Source organism: Microtus oregoni, unplaced genomic scaffold, assembly GCF_018167655.1.
Source record: "Microtus oregoni isolate MIOR12 unplaced genomic scaffold, Mior012 000024F_ref0000369, whole genome shotgun sequence".
Lineage (NCBI taxonomy): Eukaryota > Metazoa > Chordata > Mammalia > Rodentia > Cricetidae > Microtus > Microtus oregoni.
The window spans coordinates 25,052,492-25,074,742 of NW_024543083.1; the positions used below are offsets into that span (position 1 = coordinate 25,052,492).

Genomic DNA, 22,251 nt, shown 5'->3' on the forward strand with positions numbered 1-22,251 from the left:
GGCAGCTTTGGCTGCTCTGGCGGCAACACCACACAAGAGAAACAGACAGAAAAAGGGATGAATTCCCCTGTTTTGAAGGAAGAAACTATTACGAGAAAAAGCTCAAAACAAAGATATGAATGAAGCAGGTCTGGACCCCTGTGCCTTAAGTTTCTTACTGTGGTTTTTTAAAAAGCAAAAGTTATCCTGGATTGGTACATATGCAGTGTGCTTCTCTTTCCATCTCTGCTGTACTCACGACAGGTGTAACATCGGCAATTCTTCAGCTTTAAACACAAAGCCAGAAACAACTGTCTCCCCGTACAGGAATTAATCATCAAATCGCTAAATAAGCATGATATTATTAGCTTCGTTGAGCACATAAAACAAAAGTTGGAGGAGAAAACAGGTTCAGGGAAGAATAACTCACGTCTTCCCTTGTTAAGAACTTAGGAGGAAAACGCGTTTTCAACACATGCAAATTCCCTTGAGAGTCAGCAACCTAAAACCTGTCAGAAACCCTAAAACCAGCTCCAATAATACAACAGAACAGCCAAATGGCGAGGAAACAATGGCCTAAGCTTTGACGTGCCCAAAGCAGCCGGTTGAGCTGGGAGTAACAGCGAGGCACAGGGAAGAAAGGTATCTATCTATTTATTACTTGAGGGCACACGATTAGGCAGACATTGGATTTTATTTTGGAACGGGCACACGGATGTGGCAGGGAGGATGTGGAGGGGACTTCCAGGAACTAGGCAGGGAAGTGTCACACAAGCACTAGAGGTTGTTAACTGTTACAGTTGATCACCATGGAGGGAAAGCTCACGGTGACCCAAGGCAGCAAGGGGCAGTCCTTAAGAAGACTTGCTGCAAGCCCCGGGGTGCTTTAACTCTGAGCTATGGCCACGAGCCTTTAGAAAACAGGATGTAAATCTTGGGCTCTGTCCATGGCAGAACCAAGGAGCTGCGGCTGTTACAGGGTTGGGCTGCTCACAGCGAGAGGACCCTTGACTATGCCACCCTGGAAGAGCTGTCACAGCCTGGGCCTCCACACCAAAGACCAACCAGCCAAAGCTACTGAGAGCAAGCTCCCAGTTCTGTTCCTCGAAAGGAGATAATATAATCAAAAAGGCTTTCCTAGCCTCAAGACATTTAAAATCTACCAGGGGAAGTTAGAGACATTAAAATTAGCTGACTTAAATGTCACTCAGAATGACCAAGGAACTTGTTGAAGGTCATGTAGTCAATCATTTATGGAACGAAACTTGGATTTCTGTTCAGTAAACTGAAGACCCAAGAATTATTTGAAAGACTGGCTAATACAGAGGCAAATATTGTAATACAGTAATATTCATTTCACTCTGTTAAAGCCAGATAACCTCTAAGACCTGCGGTCAATTGCTTTAAAATTTTATCGTCTTGAGTAATAACGGACACATGCGAATGTCTGAGGGTCAGGAGGGTCCTCTTTATGGTAGGAGCCTCAACACTCTGGGAGGGCCTCCCGGTCTGAGGAGGAACAAAATACATTCCTTAGATTCTTGTAAGGTGACCACGCAGTTTCTCCTAAAGTCTCCTGAATGGTGACAATCAGTGGCGTGTTTAAGCTCTCAAAAGACAAATAATGAAATCAGCGGTAGCAGAATGACCTTCACCGTCATTCTGTTTTTATAAATTTGAAGTTGAGTATTTATGAATTATAGCTTATGTTTGAAAATATTTCCTATGATCTGTATATCATTATGTTCCCCTCTTCCCCGAGAAAAGCCACCCAAAAGTGTTTAGTTTTGTTAGGTCCCCGCTTATATTTATGCCTCTCGGATGCCTGTGCTCCGAAAGTGAAGCAGACCGTGCTGACAGTAGACCTCACCTGTTTGGAAACTAACTCCTGAATGGGGTGTGATAAGGTAAGAGTAAGAGTATCTACCTGCTACTTCAGGACCTTGTGGTTTCTTGTACTGAACCCCAGCAGAGTCGAGGAATTAAAAAGATGAGAACCCAAGAGCTTATGAAGTAATGAGAGATTCCCGCCTCCTTCCCTGACCTGTCAGCTGGAGCAGACACGCAGCTCCTCCTAGGTAGCAGTAGGAGCCTTCAGGATAAAGGGCTACTCAAAGGTAAGTCCCAGCAAAGGGGCAGGGCTGGGCCACTGCACAGGGCTTTGGCCGAGGAAACAACCATCTCACTTTCAATTGGATGCATTATACAAAGCTCCAGACTTTGTTCCCAAAAGGGAAGGGGAAACCTTCATCCCCATACTTCTCACTAAATTCTCCTTATTCAAGCTGGGTATCCAGCGCATGCCTTTAAACCAGCACTTGGGAGGCAGAGGCAGGCGGATCTCTGAGTTTGAAGCCAGCCCAGTCTACAGTTTGTGTTCCAGGACAGCTAGAGTTACATGGAGAAACGCTGCCTCAAAAAACAAATAAATAAAAAGAAATTGAAATTCTCTTTAGTTTTGAACTTTGCAGGGGGTGGAGAGAGAGCTAGAAGACAGGAAGCGGCCTTCACAGGTTAAAGCCCCAAGGGCAGGCTTGGTGACAATAGCAGGGGAGTGGGCCACACCGGTCACCATAGCCACAAAGATTAATACTGAAAAAGAGACCATCCTTGGAGCCCACCGACCACGGCGAGCCAGCACCTGGCCCTCACCTTCTTTTGGCTTCTTCATACTGGAGACTCAGCCTGACCTTCTCAGCTAAATTTGATCGGCTCCGCACCCCAATCTAGTAAAAACAGAAGGAAGAAAGTCAATTAACTCTGCTAATGAATGAAGTAAACAGCTTTTGTTTCTAGGAAGCCCGGGTAATTGAAAAGCTGGAGAAAATGGCTGTGAAATGGGGAAGCTCCAGTTAAACCGCACTTACTCAGCAGGGGAAAGGCGTCCTCACCCGGGCTCATCTGTTTTGCAGAGTTTCGCACTGCTTTCCGCTCAGATTAAATCCAAGACAAAGACACCAGGCAATTGTGTCTGGTGTCTGCGAGTTTATGAAGGGTGTGTAGGTCAATGAAATTTACGAAATGGAACTGATTTCTTTGCCAAAATTTCCATTATTTAACTCATAACTACATGCAATGTAAATTAAATAACCTCAGGAATTAATTTCCTAACAGGTGAGACCTACTGTCAGCACGGTCTGCTTCACTTTCAGAGCACAGGCATCTGAGAGGCATAAATATAAGTGGGGACATAACAAACCTAAACACTTGTGGGCGGCTTTTCCCAGGGAAGAGGGGGACATAATGATATACAGATCATAGGAAATATTTTCAAACATAAGCTATAATTCACAAATGCTCAACTTCAAATTTATAAAAACGATTTCTTTTTCAAAAACAAGAACTCATGCACATGGACGTGTGTGTGAGAGTCTGTGGCGTGAGGGTGTGTTTGGGGGGCACATCTGGCTGTCAGAGCCCCTGGAGCTGGAGTCACAGGTCATGAGCTGCCTGATGTGGGTGCCGGGAGGCTCTGGCAGAGGAGGAGCCGTCAGCTTTGAAAGCACCTCTTTGGTTTCCATTCCCCATAGTGTTCATAGAAGTGACTCTGGTTCACACGTCTGTAAACTGAGTTGGGGGGGATTAAACTGGGTGGTAATGTCTACCTCCTCAGTAGCATCTGTAAAGAAATGCAGCCGGGGATGCTCCGGCTGTGCGCACTTGGCACTTGGACGGAAAAAGACAAGGCTGAATCTGGAGGGCGAGACACTGAGTGCCTACTCTCCAGCTCCGGTTAGAGTCCCTCCCCACCCCTTCCCCTGTGCCCCTCACTCCCCCCCCCCCCCCCAGGGAGGACAGCTGATGCCCTCTGGCTACTTACATCTCCAGAAATGCTTGTCTGTGACCCAGCATCCAGGGTCTGTCGGGACAGAGAGAGGTGGGAGTTCACAGGACTAGATCTCAGGTCTGGCTCCGAGCTGCCCATGTTCTGGTCCACATGGAAGCGCTCCTGCAGCTTAGCAAGACTCTGTCAAGAAGCACACAGCACCTCCTAAGACTACCACACAGGAGGGCAGTCCTCTTCCATTGTACCACTGAAGGGAAGGGCTCTGTGGTGAAAGTCGGGACTCCGCTGTGTATTTTGCACAGGTGTGTGATTCTGGAAGTGTGTGAGAGCATATTTAGCAGGTGGCCTCCCTTCTCCTGTGGGTACTAGAATCTAGCTGTGTATTGATTTGTTATACATGTATTTTGTGTGTGTCTCTGTGTGTGAGCGCCACATGTGTGCAGGTGCCCATAGAGGCCAGAAGAGGGTGTCTGATCTGGAGCTGGAGCTACAGGCGGCTGGGAAAGGGATTCAGGCCCAAGTATCACTGCTGGCTCTAACACCGGACAGAGACACTAACTGAAGCCTGGCTAGATGGTGATGAACCCCTAATGTCTTCTTCTATTTTTAAATTATGAGGTAGAGGGAAAGGGACAGAAGGGAGATTCCTCAAGACAAGGACAGGGCTCCGACAGGCGCAGATATTCAGACTGCCGGCTGCCGTTCTGTTTCCCTGTGTGAGGATGGATCTGAGGAGCTAAGATCTGCAGGCTGGAAACTGTACAAAGAAACAAAGGGATCAACTAGCAGCTCTCCTGGAGGTACCGGTGGCTGCTCCTGGCTGGGCCAACGTCCCCCAGCCCAAGAGACATATCCATTACCTACTGATGATGGTGACCCACTCCCGTGGACCCTAGGTGAGGGTCACTCGTAGGGAGAACCCTGATAATCTATCCCACATGAAGCTTCCATGGGTTTAGGGGTGTGCCAAGATACAAGCTCTCCCTATGGATTCCGGGCTCCATCTCCCCCGACTCTACTCAATCTAGAAGGACATCTGAGCCCTGCCTTCATAAGGGACGCAAGTAGGAAACCAACTCATTCTCCATGTGTTCCTCAGAGCCTGTAACTATCCAGGGTGGGCACCATCAGCAGGAGTAGGGGAGCGAACAGACACGGATGCCCACGACATACCTGCATCAGATCTTGCTTTTCTTTCTCTCCTGAGCTGATGGCTTTTCTGATAGACTTCAGTTCCGTCAGGATGGCTTTGGCTTCACCAAGTTCATACCCGCTCTGGCCTCCAGACATCTTTTCATCAATTCTGTTAAGCGAGGAGGAGAAGGAAAAGAAGGTTTATATAAAAAGGTAAGTGCAGAGAGGAACCGCTGGCTTCAGTCCCTTCCTCGGCAGACAACCTTGCACCATTGCCCTTGCAGGACACGCACAGACCGAGTGCCGCTTTCTTCCCCTCATGGTCAACTTCTTCACCTACTGCATCATATCTTACCCCCTCCTACCCACTTTCAGGCACACACATATTCTTGGCTGCTCTTGATGCTGGCTGAGCCGGTCTTTACCACACTCAGCCTTATCTGTCAGCCAAGAAAGAAAACTGGCAGGGACCAGCCACACTGCAGCAGCAGACGCAACAGCGGCCACTGAAGTTCCCAGGCATGAGGCCCGAGCAACACCTGGCAGAGCAGCGGCGGCATGGTGAGTCTCTAGTAAGTGCCTGACAGGTCTTATTTGTACTAGTGAGTCTCTGGCGATATTTGGATTGTGCGGCTTCTTGTTTCTGTCAAACATCTAAAAAGTATCTACTAAAGCTATGAATTGAGATCAAACTTCTTGCCTTGCTGAATGAATTCGAATTTAGGAACAAGACAGATGGCAGCTGTGCCCCTCCGCCAGTGTGTATCGAGCTCTTCGGTGCGTCAATCTGTCCTGGGTCCCCACAGATGTACATCATGATTACTGTAGGCTAGAGGACCTGGAGACTCACTGTTTGGGAAGGGCTCAACCAAATCTCCTACTTCTGTTTAAGAAGTTGTTGGATCAGCCGGGCGATGGTGGCGCACGCCTTTAATCCCAGCACTCGGGAGGCAGAGGCAGGCAGATCTCTGTGAGTTCGAGACCAGCCTGGTCTACAAGAGCTAGTTCCAGGACAGGCTCCAAAGCCACAGAGAAACCCTGTCTCGAAAAACCAAAAAAAAAAAAAAAGAAGTTGTTGGATCTTCCGGTCATGATCAGCATCCTGTTCTCGTCAGTTAAGGCCCCTCCAGGGTTCCTTCTGGATACACCTAGGGTTTTGCTTACAGATAATGCCTCTGCCCCACCAGCCTGCAGCTCTACACAGTTTCTCAGACCTGCTTTGGGACTTGCTTATCATGGGCCCTCCAGAGGAATGGCAGACACTGAATCAGAAGGAAACGGACCCGGAGCTCATCTGGTTGAAGCCATTTAATAATTAATATGAACCTCCAATGTGAGAGGTGCATCTGAATAAAACACGACACCGCCTCAACGCTGCCAAACAAAGTTAACTCAAACAAGCGCAGTCTGTAGATAACGCATCTCCCTGAGTACCATTTCAGTGAATATTTTATGCTACTGAACAAGCAATTAAGCTTTTAAAAGCCTAGCAAAATAAGCTTGATTATAAGGTCATTTGATAATGAAGTACAGCAACAGAGTCACAGAATTACACACACACACACATAGACACACACACACAGACACAGACACACACACACACACACATACAGAGTTTAGTGTAGGAAGTGGACCTTGGTGATCCCATTGTCATTTTTTCCAAATGAAGAAGGGGGGGCGGGGCTGGAAAGCTTATGGAAATTTAACTCTTAAACCACATAGCACAGCTAGCAGGGCGACTATCCTAAAGTTCAGACCCTGGCTGAGGGCTCTTATGACCACTAAGCTAGAATAGTTCATGAAAACAACATTGCGAATATTGCTTAATTTCACTTATTTCGGAAGAGATTTATCAATGTATTCTTTGGCTCCTCAAAGAATTATGCCCGCCGCCGGGCGGTGGTGGCGCACGCTTTTAATCCCAGCACTCGGGAGGCAGAGGCAGGCGGATCTCTGGGAGTTTGAGGCCAGCGTGGTCTACAGAGCTAGTTCCGGGACGGGTACCAAAGCTACAGAGAAACCCTGTCTCGAAACCAAAAAGAATTATGCCCGCCAACTTAACACAGGTGAAGGCTCACTAACTAAAGCAAAGCTGTTTCCAGATGTTGTTTTGCATTTTCAAATAAGGCACTTAATAAATTAAAAGCAAGCAAGCAAAAACAGGAAACAAACTGGGATTTCATAAAAAGTTTACATGACAGAAACTGTGTCAAAGTGACTTTGCAGAGCAAGACTGATTTCTTCCCACATGTGAAACCCTCCGTATGCAATGGTAAAACCTGCCCTTAGTTCAGAAACACGTTTTGCCACTTAAAAATTAAAACCCAGAGTCCAACTAGACTACTGGGTTAATTTTCTGAGAGTTTTTCGTTTTGACGGAAACTTCTCGGCTACCTTACTGTATTTGGAGCCCTCCCTCAAACCTCCTGACTTTAATGTTCGTTTCCACTTCGTGTTTCCCGCTCTCTCTCACTCTTCCTCCACATTCTCTTTCCCACGTTCCTCCCCCTCTTTTGACCTGACTAGAAAAATATAAAGTAGTTTAATGGCTTATTAACCTTTTTCGTGGTTCTTGCTACACAGATCCATAGGCTTAGCCACCTTTTGCCTTTAAAATGAAGTTCTATACTTTTATTTCTCTGTTTGAAGGAAAAGAATCTTAATTTTTCCCTATTTCTTTTTAAACTTTAAAACGTTTACTCCATATTGGAAAGAGATTTTCACTGGCGTGCGTGACTCCTCTGAAGACTTGCTGCGGAGCGGGGTTCTCATGGGGAGCACACTTGTTTTCATGGGGAGCACACTTGTTTTCATGGGGGGCACACTTGCTTTTGATTTGCTAAGTGTTGCTATCATTTCCCTTCTGGGGGGGCACAGGGTGTTCCCGGGGTCCTCCAAACACAAGCGACACTACTGTTAGGCCGCCGTCAAATTTGTGAGCATAAACCGAGAAACATAGAAAGATATTTATTAACCCAGCATAAAACTGTTGTGCCAAGCAAAATGAAATCAAGGACAAATCACATTATAATTCAAGATTCATTGACAGGATCCCTGTCTGTGGTGAAGAAGTAAAACGCTACAGAAAACTGCCGCAGACACAACAAATGAACAAATCTTCCGTGGCGTTAGCACGGAGGTTTGTTTTACAGTCTGGTCTCTGGTCTACCAGCTATTGGTGGGTGTTCTAGTGGTACAGGGGCAGCAGCTGGAAGATAAGGCTTTGCTTTGTCTATACCTGAGAGCAACAGGAGAGGTCTCTGTCCTTAGATACTGTATCTTTCTGTTCTCGGCTCATTCCGAGAGAAAGCGCGGCTTCCCACACAGATGTCTATTGTTTTTTCACGAAATGCTACCGACAGTCTTACAGATGCCTCAGATGCCCACGGGAAGGATTTGCAGGCAAAGTGCTTTGAAACAACAGCGTATTGTCATACCAACACAACACAACCCAGCGAGTTTGGCTAACCTTTAACCCTGAGTTATAATTTCATGTATCTTAAAATGTCTACCACACGGCTAACTATTTTTTGGCACTCTTTGTTTGATCTCCTCTTGCCGCAAAGCCCTGCTGTATGTTGTTGACACACGGTTACTTTATAATGCATCTAGGTCATTCTAGTCTGCAGCCAGAATCTAAACTTGCTGCTGCAAGTCTAAACTGGAGACTTACCGAGAGACCACCAAATACACCTGGCATTGGGGACCTGCAGCAGATGTCTCCAGACTTCCTCTAGCAGCAGGTTTGGGGAGCACTAGGGTGAGTGGACCTACAGGGGTGTCAGTGCCCCGATTCTGTGAGGCAAGAAGGCCGAATCATAGCAACAAAGGCCTGAAATTACAGTCATGTGCCTGACTTGGTCAAGAGTAGTGGGTGGGTGGGGGTCAGAAGCACAAGTCACCATTCAGCACGAAGAACAATCAGCTCATGGTAGGCCAGTGACAGTCACGAGCCTTACTTAATGGGAGTAATGCCTTGAATGGCAGCAGATTTTCTTTTTTTTTTAAATTTATTTATTTATTAAAGATTTCTGCCTCCTCCCCGCCCCCGCCTCCCATTTCCCTCTCCCTCCCCAGATCAAGTCCCCCTCCCTCATCAGCCCGAAGAGCAATCAGGGTTCCCTGACCTGTGGGAAGTCCAAGGACCACCCACCTCCATCCAGGTCTAAACAACCTGGATGCCCTTCAATGGAAGAATGGATGAAGAAAGTATGGAATATATACATATTAGAGTACTACTCAGCAGTAAAAAACAAGGACTTCTTGAATTTTGCATACAAATGGATGGAAATAGAAAACACTATCCTGAGTGAGGTAAGCCAGACCCAAAAAGAGGAACATGGGATGTACTCACTCACATTTGGTTTCTAGCCATAAATAAAGGAAGGACATTGAGCCTATAATTCGCCATCCTAGAGAAGCTAAATAAGAAGGTGAACCCAAAGAAAAACATATAGGCAGCAGATTTTCTAAGAACAGAAGGCAGACTAGGCAACAGGAGCGGAGCTGGGTACTTCCCAGAGAGGTGGCTCCTGTGTGGGCCTGGCATTGCTAACACACTAATGAGGAAGCTGAGAAACCTATCCGAGCATGACACCAGCCAGGAGGAGCCCTAGGAACACTGCCCTGCCGCTGATGGCACCCGGCCATGCCTGAGCACAGGACACAGAAAGCAGCTGAAGGCTATTAAAGGAGAGCTTTGGTGCTTCCTGTGGTCATACAGTTATGGAAACCTCAGGCTTCTGCGGACCAGGGACCGCGGGAGACAGTGTTAGCATGAGCCCAGTCAGTAGAGCTAACGCTGAGTCAGGAAAGCCTCTCTTAGATGAGAGTGCTTGCTTGCCTCTAGCAAGCAGAGCAGACCCAAGAAATTGCCACAATAAACATGCTTTACTCTATTCTTTTCCAAGCTTTCTCAGGCTTTCTGTGGACTCAGTTATCCACGTCTGGGCTTCTATTACTACATATCTGTTTTTTATTAGGGAGCTTTGAATTGCTGTAACGTCGATTTTAGTAATTTAGTACTCACTGTTGCAGTGTTTCAAAGCCTTGCTCTTTGTAGAGAAGTTCTTGCTTCATCTGCGAGAGTTCTCTCTTCAGCTTTTTAACCTTCGTGAGAAAACAGTGGCCATTAATGTTTATAAATAATTAGTAATAGCACATTATTTCAAAAGATCATACGTGAGTAAGCTAAGAAAGATTTTAATACTTCTCCATCGCATAAATTCAATGGGAGGTTTATGAGTTATATATAAATTATCAGTGATGTACAAGCACCACTACTCACCCTCACTTACTCAACATTGTGATGAGCTGGACATCATCCCGGCCTTGACTTTGTGTGGTACAGTCAGTCTGGGTCACAGTAGAGCTTGTAACCACATACAACTAACTCTGTACCCTGGACTTCTTCCCTTCCTTTACTGGGCTCTGCATGGCCAGCCATGCCCTGGCTTCTCACATATGCCCACTGACACATGCCTCAGGGACCGACCATGCACGCAAGCAGGCAGGCACTCACAGCTAGCTATCCCTTTGCCCAAGGCTCTGCCCAAGCCTCTCAAGGCTGACTCCTCCCATATATCTCTGGTTAGTTCACTGTCACCTGACTTCGCAGGCCACCCTCCCTATGTTGCTGCTCTGCGTTATTTATCTCAGAGAATTCTTCAAGAACTAGCTGCAGGAGGGCACTGTCCCTGGTGACAGCAAGCTGCAGAAAACCACAGGTATCCCCAAAGTCCACATGGGACAAAGAAAACACGTGATTAATAAATACTTGTTATCGCACAGACAGAAATACTTTTCCTATGATATTCCTTGTTAACAGTGACAGGACAGTATGACAACTCAGAAAGGTAGCGCGTGCCTGGTGTTTAGTGACAATGTACTGTCAGTCTTCAGAAGCAGGGGAAACTCATTCTCACATATTAGGCTACAGCTTTAAGCATTAAGCCTCCGTTATACCATAGTTTAGTGTGTTTCTGAACTTGTATTCAGTTCATAGTGTATTCAGAAATCCCAGGGAAAAGACAAAATAAGCTGAAAGAGTGGGGGACAAAGTAGGAGGGGAACATGCACAGCGGATGTGAGAGAGGTCGGCGGAAAAGGCAGGAGCTGTGGGAGTTGCACATGGCTGTAAACACAGTACCCAGGTTAAAGAAGATACCCAGTATTTTCTGTCAGAGCTTAAGCCAATGTTTCACTTTGTGTCCACTCATATTTTATCAGGGGAGATAATACAAGCAATTATATTTCAAGACTCAATTTGTGCTGGGCGATGGTGTGGCACACGCTTTTAATCCCAGCACTCGGGAGGCAGAGGCAGGCGGATCTCTGTGAGTTCGAGGCCAGCCTGGTCTACAAGAGCCAGTTCTAGGACAGGCTCCAAAGCTACAGAGAAATCCTGTCTCGAAAAAAAAAAAAAGACTCAATTTGTAACTACAAAAAGAAGTAAGAGCAATGCTATTGGGATCCAGAAGAAAGAAATGACTTGGGGTGGGGCGGGGCTGCCTGGTGGAGATGGAGGTGGGCGGGGTTCCCTGGTGGAGATGGAGGTGGGCGGGGCTGCCTGGTGGAGATGGAGGTGGGCGGGGTTCCCTGGTGGAGATGGAGGTGGGCGGGGTTCCCTGGTGGAGATGGAGGTGGGCGGGGCTGCCTGGTGGAGATGGAGGTGGGCGGGGTTCCCTGGTGGAGATGGAGGTGGGCGGGGCTGCCTGGTGGAGATGGAGGTGGGCGGGGTTCCCTGGTGGAGATGGAGGTGGGCAGGGCTGCCTGGTGGAGATGGAGGTGGGCGGGGCTGCCTGGTGGAGATGGAGGTGGGCGGGGCTGCCTGGTGGAGATGGAGGTGGGCGGGGTTCCCTGGTGGAGATGGAGGTGGGCGGGGCTGCCTGGTGGAGATGGAGGTGGGCGGGGCTGCCTGGTGGAGATGGAGGTGGCAAGAAGAGTGAAGGAGCATTCCCAGTGCGTTGGAAAGACATTCACTATTAGCATGTCAAAGGAGCCACGAGTAATCAGTAGCTCATTCCCTGTGTGCTTGTGTACCTGACAGCGTTCTCATGCTTTTTGTTAAAAAGACACTAACCCTTCTACTTAAAACAACAAAAAAGAGTATATCAAACAGTCAATAGCAACTCAGAGAGATGGACTGAAAGCTCTTACCTTTGAAAAGAGAGTTGGTAAGCACTGTTATTGAGACCATGTAGAACTGCGGAATTAAACTAATCAGTAGGTGCACTGAAAACGGAGCATCGTACTTAGAGTCATTTGGGAGAGAGTGCAGATCAATCTAAGTGTTTCAACTATTCCGTATCTCAGGGGTATCAGCACTCCTCACATTCACCACAGAGGTGAAAATACTAAGTGTCCAAAAACGAATAACAGAGGAAATATGCTAGATACTCACAGTGAAATAGTACTCAGGCTCATAAAAGTCAAAAGATTCTGCAATATGTATTAACATGGATGGGCCGTGAGGACTTCTACGTTAAATAAGAGGCCACTCAGAGAAGAATAACTAGCACACGGTTCTCCTTACATGAAGTACTCAAGTTAGTCAGACTCACGGCAGGGAGAATGGCTTCCAGGGGCTAGAGGGACGGGCGGGGAGCTGCTGCTCAGTGGGTAATCATTGGTCACTAGCACTGTGCAACGGGGCACCTACACCAACAACCCAGCACGGCACACTCAGAGCTGCTGGAGCTCGTGTCAAACATTCCTACTACACGTAATAAAAACTGAGACTTTAAACTCTAGAAATAATCTCTGGCCTCTGGATTTCATTGTGTACTGGATGGCAATGACACACGGCACTAGTCTGAGCTGTCTTTACGCTCACATCATCTAGTTGGTCTAACATTAGCTGTAAGCACAAACCTTTCTGTTTTAGGGCATCTGGTACATTACCTGGATGATTCTTATTTCCCAAATATTAATTTGAAAATAAAATGGATTTTATTTCTTAATTATGAAACAACTCACTCCCATTGTATTGACAAACGAGAAGAGATCTGATTTCCAGCCAGCCATTCTTTCTTATTGTTCTTTGGTTTTGTGAATATGGAGTTAAGTAAGAATTCACCCACATTTCTTCACTAGCTATGGGAAGGTCACGTGTTTGCTTCTGTGCTCCATTCCAAGCCACCCTCAGATGCAGGGTCCCAAATGTAAAAAACGCGAGCTTGGAGCCCAGCTGGAGGGCTACGCCGGCAGGGACCTGCACACCTAGCCCAGCTGGAGGGCTACGCCGGCAGGGATCTGCACACCTAGCCCAGTTGGAGGGCTACGCCGGCAGGGATCTGCACACCTAGCCCAGCTGGAGGGCTACGCCGGCAGGGATCTGCACACCTAGCCCAGCTGGAGGGCTACGCCGGCAGGGATCTGCACACCTAGCCCAGCTGGAGGGCTACGCCGGCAGGGACCTGCACACCTAGCCCCGCTGGAGGGCTACGCCGGCAGGGACCTGCACACCTAGCCCCGCTGGAGGGCTACGCCGGCAGGGACCTGCACACCTAGCCCAGTTGGAGGGCTACGCCGGCAGGGACCTGCACACCTAGCCCAGTTGGAGGGCTACGCCGGCAGGGACCTGCACACCTAGCCCCGCTGGAGGGCTACGCCGGCAGGGACCTGCACACCTAGCCCCGCTGGAGGGCTACGCCGGCAGGGACCTGCACACCTAGCCCCGCTGGAGGGCTACGCCGGCAGGGACCTGCACACCTAGCCCCGCTGGAGGGCTACGCCGGCAGGGACCTGCACACCTAGCCCAGCTGGAGGGCTACGCCGGCAGGGACCTGCACACCTAGCCCCGCTGGAGGGCTACGCCGGCAGGGACCTGCACACCTCGCCCGCTCTCCACAGAGGTGACGACAGGCAGTTCTATTATCCAGGCATGGTGATAATCACACCAGTCTTCAAGTCTCACAACAATGTGTGATAATCGGTATAGTTCCCGTTCTTACCGTAGAAGTGAGCAGTATGGGACCTGCAGAGAAAACGGTGGGCAGTCTAGCAGAGACCAGGCTGGAGCCCAGGGGAAGTGTTAAAGCTCCCGTTAGAATTACAGCTGAGTGGCCTAAGTGGCACCTGTGACCCTTTCTCCTACCTGAGAGTCATCGATCTTCCCTGGCCCAGAATGGAAGATGTGGACAGCCCACACGCCCGGAGTCAGGGCTTCCTCTCAGCCTGAACGACCATCTAATCTTATGTACCAGTTTTCTCGGAGTCAAACCCCGAGTCTGCAGTGAGAGGCGAGAGGCCCAGGGCTTTGGCACATTCCCTGCAATGTCTACTGCTAAGCTAAAGCCACTGACATTTTTAAATTGACTTCAAAGTTATTTCTGAAAACTGGGAAGACGCTGTGGTCAAGCACAGCGCTTCTTCCCGCTGTGCAGTCCTAGTGCACTGCTCTCTTTCAAGAGCAGGTGACTGAAGAGGGTGACAGGAATAAGGTAAACCCGAAACCTGTAAGCCTTTGAAAGATCAGGAGACAGGCAGGTTTCCCAGGCTGCCCCCGAGGTGAACCCGGCAGCATTAAAGCTATAATGAGCAAAATGGTATTTTACTAATGAGTACCTTCCCCTTTCTCGGTCTCTCCATTGTCTTGCGAGGAGCTCCTCTATAAGACAAGAAAGGGCAACTGTCAACCCGCCCCTTCTGGAAATCTCTCTTGACTACTGCTCCTAGGCTGCGCCAAGACTGTACTACCCAGCTTATCAACTCAAGATGGTCAGAAGACCAAAGTCATTACTTCTAAACTTAAAAACAAGGACAACGGAGCCCCAGATGCTGTCTGGACCATTCGTGAGGGCTAATTAATGGATTTTTGCCATAAGAAACAGGATGAATGAATGAAATGTTTTTTAAGCTCCAATAAAAGTTTTTATTGAGAAAAAAATATATTAACATCTATGAAATATACTGTCTGAAGATAAAAATAATAGAGAATAATGTAAAATTTCTCTATAAACACGTAAAATTAACCAGCAAGTTATCAGATAACCCAACAATTCCATTCCAAGCAAATATCCAGAGAAATGAAAATGTATCTGCACAAACATGCATACATGCATAGTCACTGGCTGGAGGGCACACACAGTATGTTCCCCAACACTTCAAAGGGCTGTTGTTCTGATGGATGCTGCCACTGCCCAGAGGGACCTTGAGACATTACGGAAACAAAGACAACAACTAAAGCAGAGAGAATGTTACAGACGACAGTCTCAGTCAGTGCTCTATCGCCGTGAGAAGACACCATGACCACAGCAACTCTTACAGAAGACATTCAGATTGGGGCTTGCTAACAGTCTCAGAGGCTCAGTCCATTATCATCACGACGGGGGTTACAGTGGCATGAAGGAAGGCGAGGTGCTGGATCTTGCTGAAAGTTCTACATTTTGATCCATAGGCAGCAGACACACACACGGGGGTGGGGGGCTTGGCATGGGCTTTTGAAACCTCAAAGGCCACCTCCATGACAGACACACTCACCCCAACAAGGCCACACCTACTCCTTCTCAAACAGTGCCACTCCCTGGTAACTAAGCATTCAAATAGGAGCCTATGGGGGCCGTTCTTAAGCCACCGCAGTGACATCTGTGTGAAACGGCCACAACACACGTGTCTGGGGAGGCTGGGTAAACCAGTGGCTGGAGTCTGGGACTCGGGTGCCTGGAGAAGGGAAGTGTGTGGAACGAGTCACTGTTAATGGGGTCAGGCTTGTTTTCCTGGGGTTCATAAAGACATACACTGCATGTTCTCTCTCCTATATAGAACCAGCTTTGAATGTGTACATAGGTGGGGGGCTATCTGTCATGAAACTAGAAAGGGAACCATGACAGGAAAAAGGTAATAGAATATATATGATACAAAACCAGACAGATGGATCAAATGGTTCAGGGAAGGGAGAAGAAAATGAGGGAGGGAGGGAAAAAGGGAGGGAGGGAGGGAGGGAGGGAGGGAGGGAGGGAGGGAAATAGGGAGGCAGGGACGGGCAACAGAAACAAATTATGTTTCAAAGTGCCATAACAAAACCCAATGCTTTGCTAATTAAAAATAATATTTAATTTAAAATAAAAAGGAATAAAGATGTTATAGGACATGTGACAGAAATACAAAAGATAATGAGACTGCTCTCCCTTATCCAAAAAAGGAGGCTAATCTTTCCTGTACAAAGTATTTTAATCTCACTGTGGTGTTGTACACCTTTAGTCCTAGGATAGGAGCAGAAGCAGGTGGATCTCTAGTAACTCAAGGTCAGTCTGGTCTACACAGTGAGGTCCAGGACAGATAGTGCTACAGAGTAAGACTCTGTTTCAAAACGAACGAAAGAAAGAAAACAAGGAAAAAGAAGGAAAGCTTTTAGTGTGCTTTAATTTATTCTCTGAGAATTTAAATAAACATACAATGTATTTCAACCATATTTCTTCTCTAATCCCAATAAACTGTTTTTAATCTAAGATAATTCTCTTTAGTGTGCTTTAAATTTTCTTTTCCTGTTCTGGATGGTTGTTTGTTCCGGTTTCATAAAAACCATCTAAACTGATCATTTGTTCCCGGCCAATACTGTCTGATATACATATATATATATATATATATATATATAATGTATATGTATATATATATACACACACACACATATATTATATAATGTCTAATACAGAAAGACACTATGTCCTTTCCTAGAGAAGTGAACTGCATTTAATTTTGTAAAAGGCTCCAAGCACAGTAGAACGAGGGTGTCTGAGAGTCAGAGTGGAGAGGCTAGTGACTTACATGAGTAAGAAGAATCTCCAAATCGCTCAACAACTCAATGTCGAGGAAGGAATTCATTTGCATATTACTTAGCCTGCGGTACAGAGCCCTTAAAATTAGGCAAAGAGGTCAAAATCATTAGAGAAAAACAGAAATAAAATATCATTAAATCCATGAAATGATTGTTATTTCTTTTCAAGGCCTGACACTGATTTTTTGAGGGGAAAAGAAGGGCACAAATGTGCTATGAAATCACCTTGAAGTTCCTAGCAGGGCATGAGGATAACTCTTGTACTGGACAGTCTTCTCTCAGCTTCTCTTTCAGGTTCCTCTTTTTCCTAGTTTCGTTCAAACCACTAGGAAAGTTGTACTGTATTCTTTAGCCAAATATCATCTATTAATAAATAAATTGATCTAAACATTCTAAGAATAAAACATCTAATGTAAATGCTGGGGTTACAAATTAGCACTGGTCATTACATCTCAGAAGTGAGGTCAGCAGCATCTGAAAGTCAGAAGACAAGGTGTGTGTGTGTGTGTGTGTGTGTGTGTGTGTGTGTGTTTGTGTGTTTATGCGATGATCTAATAGGATTTCCCAGGCTGGCAACGGTGCCCAAGCAGGCTGGATAGAATTCATATAAATACAAAGATCTTTCATGTGTAGTGAAATGTCAATCATTTGTAGCGATTCATATTATATGGCATATTTTTATTGCAAGCATATTAATAGGACTTCTATTACATCATTTAGAACACCGCTTAAAGCGTGATATTTTGTGTTAATTATCTCAATAGGAGACCCCAGAGATACAGTTGTCATGAGTCCTCAGTCACACTGGGTGGGGCTTTTTGGTGATACATCTATCTAAGAGGTATCACACTTTGGTAAGCTACTCCTCACCTATGTTCCTACTATGTGACCCAACTAGCCTTCCTAGATCACCAGGATGGACCAAGTAAGGGTAGTCTCTCTTTTTTTCTCTTTTTTTGGTTTTTCTTTTTTAAATTGCTTTCATTGAACAGCTATATATTTTTCTCCGTTCTCCTTCCTTTTTTCCCTCTCCCTCTCTAAGTAAGGGTAGTTTCTTTGACTAATTGATGTTCTATCTGGGGTGAATTGGCACCTGTAGATCTTCCCAGGAAAAGCCACACAGTAACTTGGTAATATTGCTCCATCAAAGCAATGAAGTATGAAACTGTTTGTTTATACCTAAAAACTGTCAGCTTGATTTAAAATGCAGGTAGGTGACGGAGTGGTGCAGTTAGTTCCTTCATCAACTACCACCTTCAGACAACAACCTATGAAAGGAGACTGTGTGACTCCAGAGACTTTATAATAATACCCATCCCTTCCCCAAGTGCTACCCAGCCAATTGCTTCTTCCCCAAGTGCTACCTGGCCAGAATTAGAAGAGCTAGCTAAGCCAGCCACACCAGCCACGGTGCTCAAAGCAGGCTCCAAAATGACAACAGCAGCAGAGTCAGGGGCCTAACTGCTTCTGAAAAGCATTTTCAACTGTCCAACCATCTAACGACAGAGATAAGGGCAAGAAGAAAGAATGTCTCACATCCTCTTCTTCACAGACACACCTTCCCAAGGTGGGCAGCTCTCTCTGGCTTACCTTGTAGTCACAAGGAATAGAACAGGTATATAATATATAATGCCCTTAATTAAGACCACACATCCCGGCACAACATAAGCTGTGTCAAAGATTCACTAGGAAACAGGTCTGGGGATGTGTCCACATGGGGGTGTCCTGACATCCCTGATTGACAGGACCCTCTTTATGGTTATTTGTATGAGGAACCTTAGATTGTTTTTGTTTTTAACCCTGTCCCTAAGTTTCCATATTTTCGTCCTTGAATGCACAGACCACAGAGGTCTGCTGTGGCTATGACTTGTGTCACAAAAGATGGTTATGAAAAATGGTTAATATTTCAAAGGACAGTAGTAACTGTCTGAAAAGTCACAACTAAGTAGTAGCAAAGTTTGGGCAGAGAGCTTTAACAAAAATACATTCATTCCCACATCCTCAAAATAAGCTATCTAATAACGAGAAATAAATCACAGTAACATGCAGACATGGCACAGAGACACAGCCAAAAGCATATGAGCCTACTGCACAGCAGTCTTGAGAAATACAGACAGACTGACAGACTAGAGGGTCCATGGCACCCTGAAGAGTATTTACTACAAGGTGACACAGATCGCTTCTACACACGATTTTATAAAATAAATGAAGAGAATCCAGACTTCCAGTAGATGGAATCTGAGTTTGTGCTTTGGGGATTTTGTTTCTGTTTTGTCTACTGCTGAGCCACATCCTCAGCCTACACATGAACATTCTTCATGCTCTTTTCCTGAGAATCACCAAGTAAACTGTAATAAACCAAGCCAGACCGGCCACCTGAAGATACTGAAGAATCACTAAGCCCACAGGACTAAGCTAAAGGCCCCAAGGTAACGGAAGCGCAGCAATGACCCACACATGGAGTTCTTTCCTGGGGACCCGGCTGTGCAATAAGCAGAGCAGCCGGAAGGATACATAGTTGGGTTCTGAATACAAAGAATGACAGGTAGTCAAGCCCACACAGCTCAGGGGAGAGGCTGAGAGTTCGGTCTCAATGAAGCTGATGGGGTTGGCAGGGGAAAGGGGTGTCCATGAGCTCATGAGCAGCTCTGAGAGCTTTGCCCTAAGAGATGGGATAAACTGGAGATAGACCCACACTGAGAAAGGGATTGAAGACTGGATTTCGGTCATTTCCAATTCTGGATTTAAACCATCTGCTCCCAACCCTAATGCCACAAGAAGCAAACATGAGTGCTCTGAAAAATGCAAGATCGTCCAAAGCTTAAAATTATCTTTGTGATTGCGCACGTAGTATATGGTTCTTAAGAAGTAAGCATCTGTAAGGACCAAGAACTGACAAAAAAACCAACAAAACAGCAGACTAGACCCAAGGACCCAGAAGAGAGGAGAACCGGATCCTGGATTAATCAAGGCATGGAAATGAAAAGTACTACGGCTATTTTGGTAGTGTGTGTGTGTGTGTGTGTGTGTGTGTGTGTGTATACAGTGTGCAGAATGTGGGCAAGGAGCTAGAAACCAAATAAATAAATAAAACCATTGAAATCAGAAGTAGAATTGGCTGAAATAAGTGATAATGATAAAACTCTCCAGGTGTTTGAAAATGAAGCAATGTACTCTGTGATTTCTCAGAGAGGCAGGGAATGATTTGGAGCACATGATAGCAAAAATTCAAAATTCCAAACCTATGGTGTAAGCAAAAGTCATGGGTATTAAGTGACTTTGAGCCTTAATCCAAATATTTGGAAGCAAGAATGGTTAAAGCTCTGGCAATACCCACTGAAAAACAGGAGGTGGGTTTGTTTGTTTTGAGCCACTTGGTAGGCAAGCACTTGGCCAACTAAGCTAGCCCTACTAAAAGATGTGTTCATTCTTTGACATACCAATTCCACTATTGTATCAAAAGAAGTGTAGCCAGGCGACAGTGGCGCACACCTTTAATCTCAGCACTCAGGAGGTAGAGGCAGGCATATCTCTGAATTTGAGGCCAGCCTGGTCTACAGAGTGAGTTCCAGAATAGCCAGGGTTGTTACACAGAGAACTCCTGTCTTGAAAAACAAACAAGCAAAAAAATGTGTACAAGTATGCACCAAAAGTCTGTAGGATGTATACATAAAGACGTTATTAATGATCAGGAGCTGGAGTAAACAGACACACCAGTGGTAGAACAGAGAAATGTGCCTATCAAAGACGTAGCTGTTTAGCTTTAAAAGTGACTGTGGATGAGTCCTGAAATAACGCTGGAAAAATAAATGCCACGGAACCACATACATGGGAGGCATTCCGGTTTTACAGTGTTGATGAAAGGCGAGCAAGGCGAGCGCCGTCCCTAGCGGAGAACGCACTGAGAGTTCATGTGAGAGGGAGCGATGGAGGCGTCTGTGCTGTGGTGATAATCTGCTGCAGGACCGTGCAGTTATTACATATGATGCAGCTTGCTCATGAACAGCCCATGTGATCCCCCAATCAACGATAAACAAGATCGGTTTTAGCAGTTTGATCAAAATAATTGGAGCAATGATCAGGAAATAATCCTTTCAGAGAAGGAATGACAGACTGACAAGGTAGTTAGTGGAAATTGCAGACACCTTTTAAATGCCAGGGCACCTGATGAAAGAGCAAAACGTCTCAGAAGACAGGGAGGGAAAGTAAATTATGAGGATGCAGGTTTCCCTTGCATATATTAACTGCTAATAAAAAAGTCAGCAGTGGAAACAAAGGATCCCCAGGCTATGGCCACACAACCTGAAGGTACCCGATCTCATTTGATCTCTGAAGCTAAGCAGGGTCAGGCCCGATGGGAGACAAAAGCCATCCCAGCCATCCTTCAAACAAAGGAGAAAGACCACCCAACAGGGCAGAATGGAGATGTTTCATTCAGAGGCAAAGATGGGAGGTGATTTCTCATGATTTCTCTATGGCCTGAGCTTCTAAGCACTTGTTTAATCAAGAACCACAATGAGAACAATCTTACCCTTAGTTGCGTGGTGGAGATCTCAGCTTTTAAAATATCAGGATCATATTTAGTGCTGGATGAAGACCCTGAGAAGACTTTTAAGAGAGGAAAAAAATATCATTTATTAATTGCAATAATTGAAGCTTGGGATTTACTGATTTTAAAAGTAAGGTTTATGGACGAGACCTGGTATTCCAAACTAGCCCTGTATCCCTTAGATAGGAGGCTGTAGCAGAAAGATGGCAAAAGCAAGTGTTCCTGGGCCAAAGGGCAAGTTCAAGGACAGCTTACACCACTCAGGGAGTGGTCCAGCACAAACCTAGGATGTGTAAGGCCTTTCCTGGTCTCTGTAAAACACAGGGCCAAGATGTGTGTTCTTTTGTTCAAACAGCTTGTCCTTTTCTTTTAGGAGATAGGCTCGCACACTTATTTCAAGCCTATTTTCTTTTTTGAAACAGGGTCTTACTATGTAGCCCAGGCCAGCCTCAAAGTTGTAGTGATTCTCCTGCCTCAGCCTTCCAAGTGCAAGAATTATAGGCATGAGCCACCAGGCCTGGCTCTTTAAGCCTTTGTCATATTAAAAAACAAACCAAAACAAAGCCTCGGGATACAAAAATACTGAAAGGAACTTGTTCTGGGTCCTTCAAGAGATCTGCAGTGTAGATCCTTGGGGGGGGGGGGGGGTGTCTACAATGTTCTGAGCACATCCTAGCTGCTCCTTTAATTCAGGCCAGCTCCAGATGACTGACAGGTGAACACAGTAGAAGGAGGGGACTGAGTTGCAAGTCCCAGTTCCTCTCTAGGAGTAAGACTCAAATTTGGGCTGCAAAGAGCACCTGCTGCTCCTGCAGAGGACCTGAGTTCAGTTCCGAGCACCCATGTTGGGCAGCTTGCAACTCTCTGACTCCAGTTCTAGGGGATCAGATGCCTCTGGCCTCCTTTCCTTATTCCGACAGGCAAATTTACGCAAACAAAAGGCAACCCGGCAGAATCCGATGCCTAAACGAGAAGATTTGTACCTCAAGTGGGGATGGGCATTTCCCTGAGCAATCTGTCGGGAAC

General features: G+C 46.2%; 1 protein-coding gene across 1 annotated transcript in view; it reads right to left on the minus strand.

The window, feature by feature from the left end:
* Positions 1 to 22,251, minus strand: part of Wwc2 (WW and C2 domain containing 2) — a 167,998-nt gene that overhangs the window by 55,987 nt on the left and 89,760 nt on the right. Inside the window, exons 4-8 of the mRNA XM_041673724.1 lie at positions 21,208 to 21,284; positions 9,930 to 10,009; positions 4,940 to 5,069; positions 3,800 to 3,946; positions 2,632 to 2,705 (exon numbers count right to left, since the gene is read on the minus strand). Of these exons, the coding sequence (XP_041529658.1) occupies positions 2,632 to 2,705; positions 3,800 to 3,946; positions 4,940 to 5,069; positions 9,930 to 10,009; positions 21,208 to 21,284 (508 nt within the window). The remainder of the gene's footprint in view (positions 1 to 2,631; positions 2,706 to 3,799; positions 3,947 to 4,939; positions 5,070 to 9,929; positions 10,010 to 21,207; positions 21,285 to 22,251) is intronic.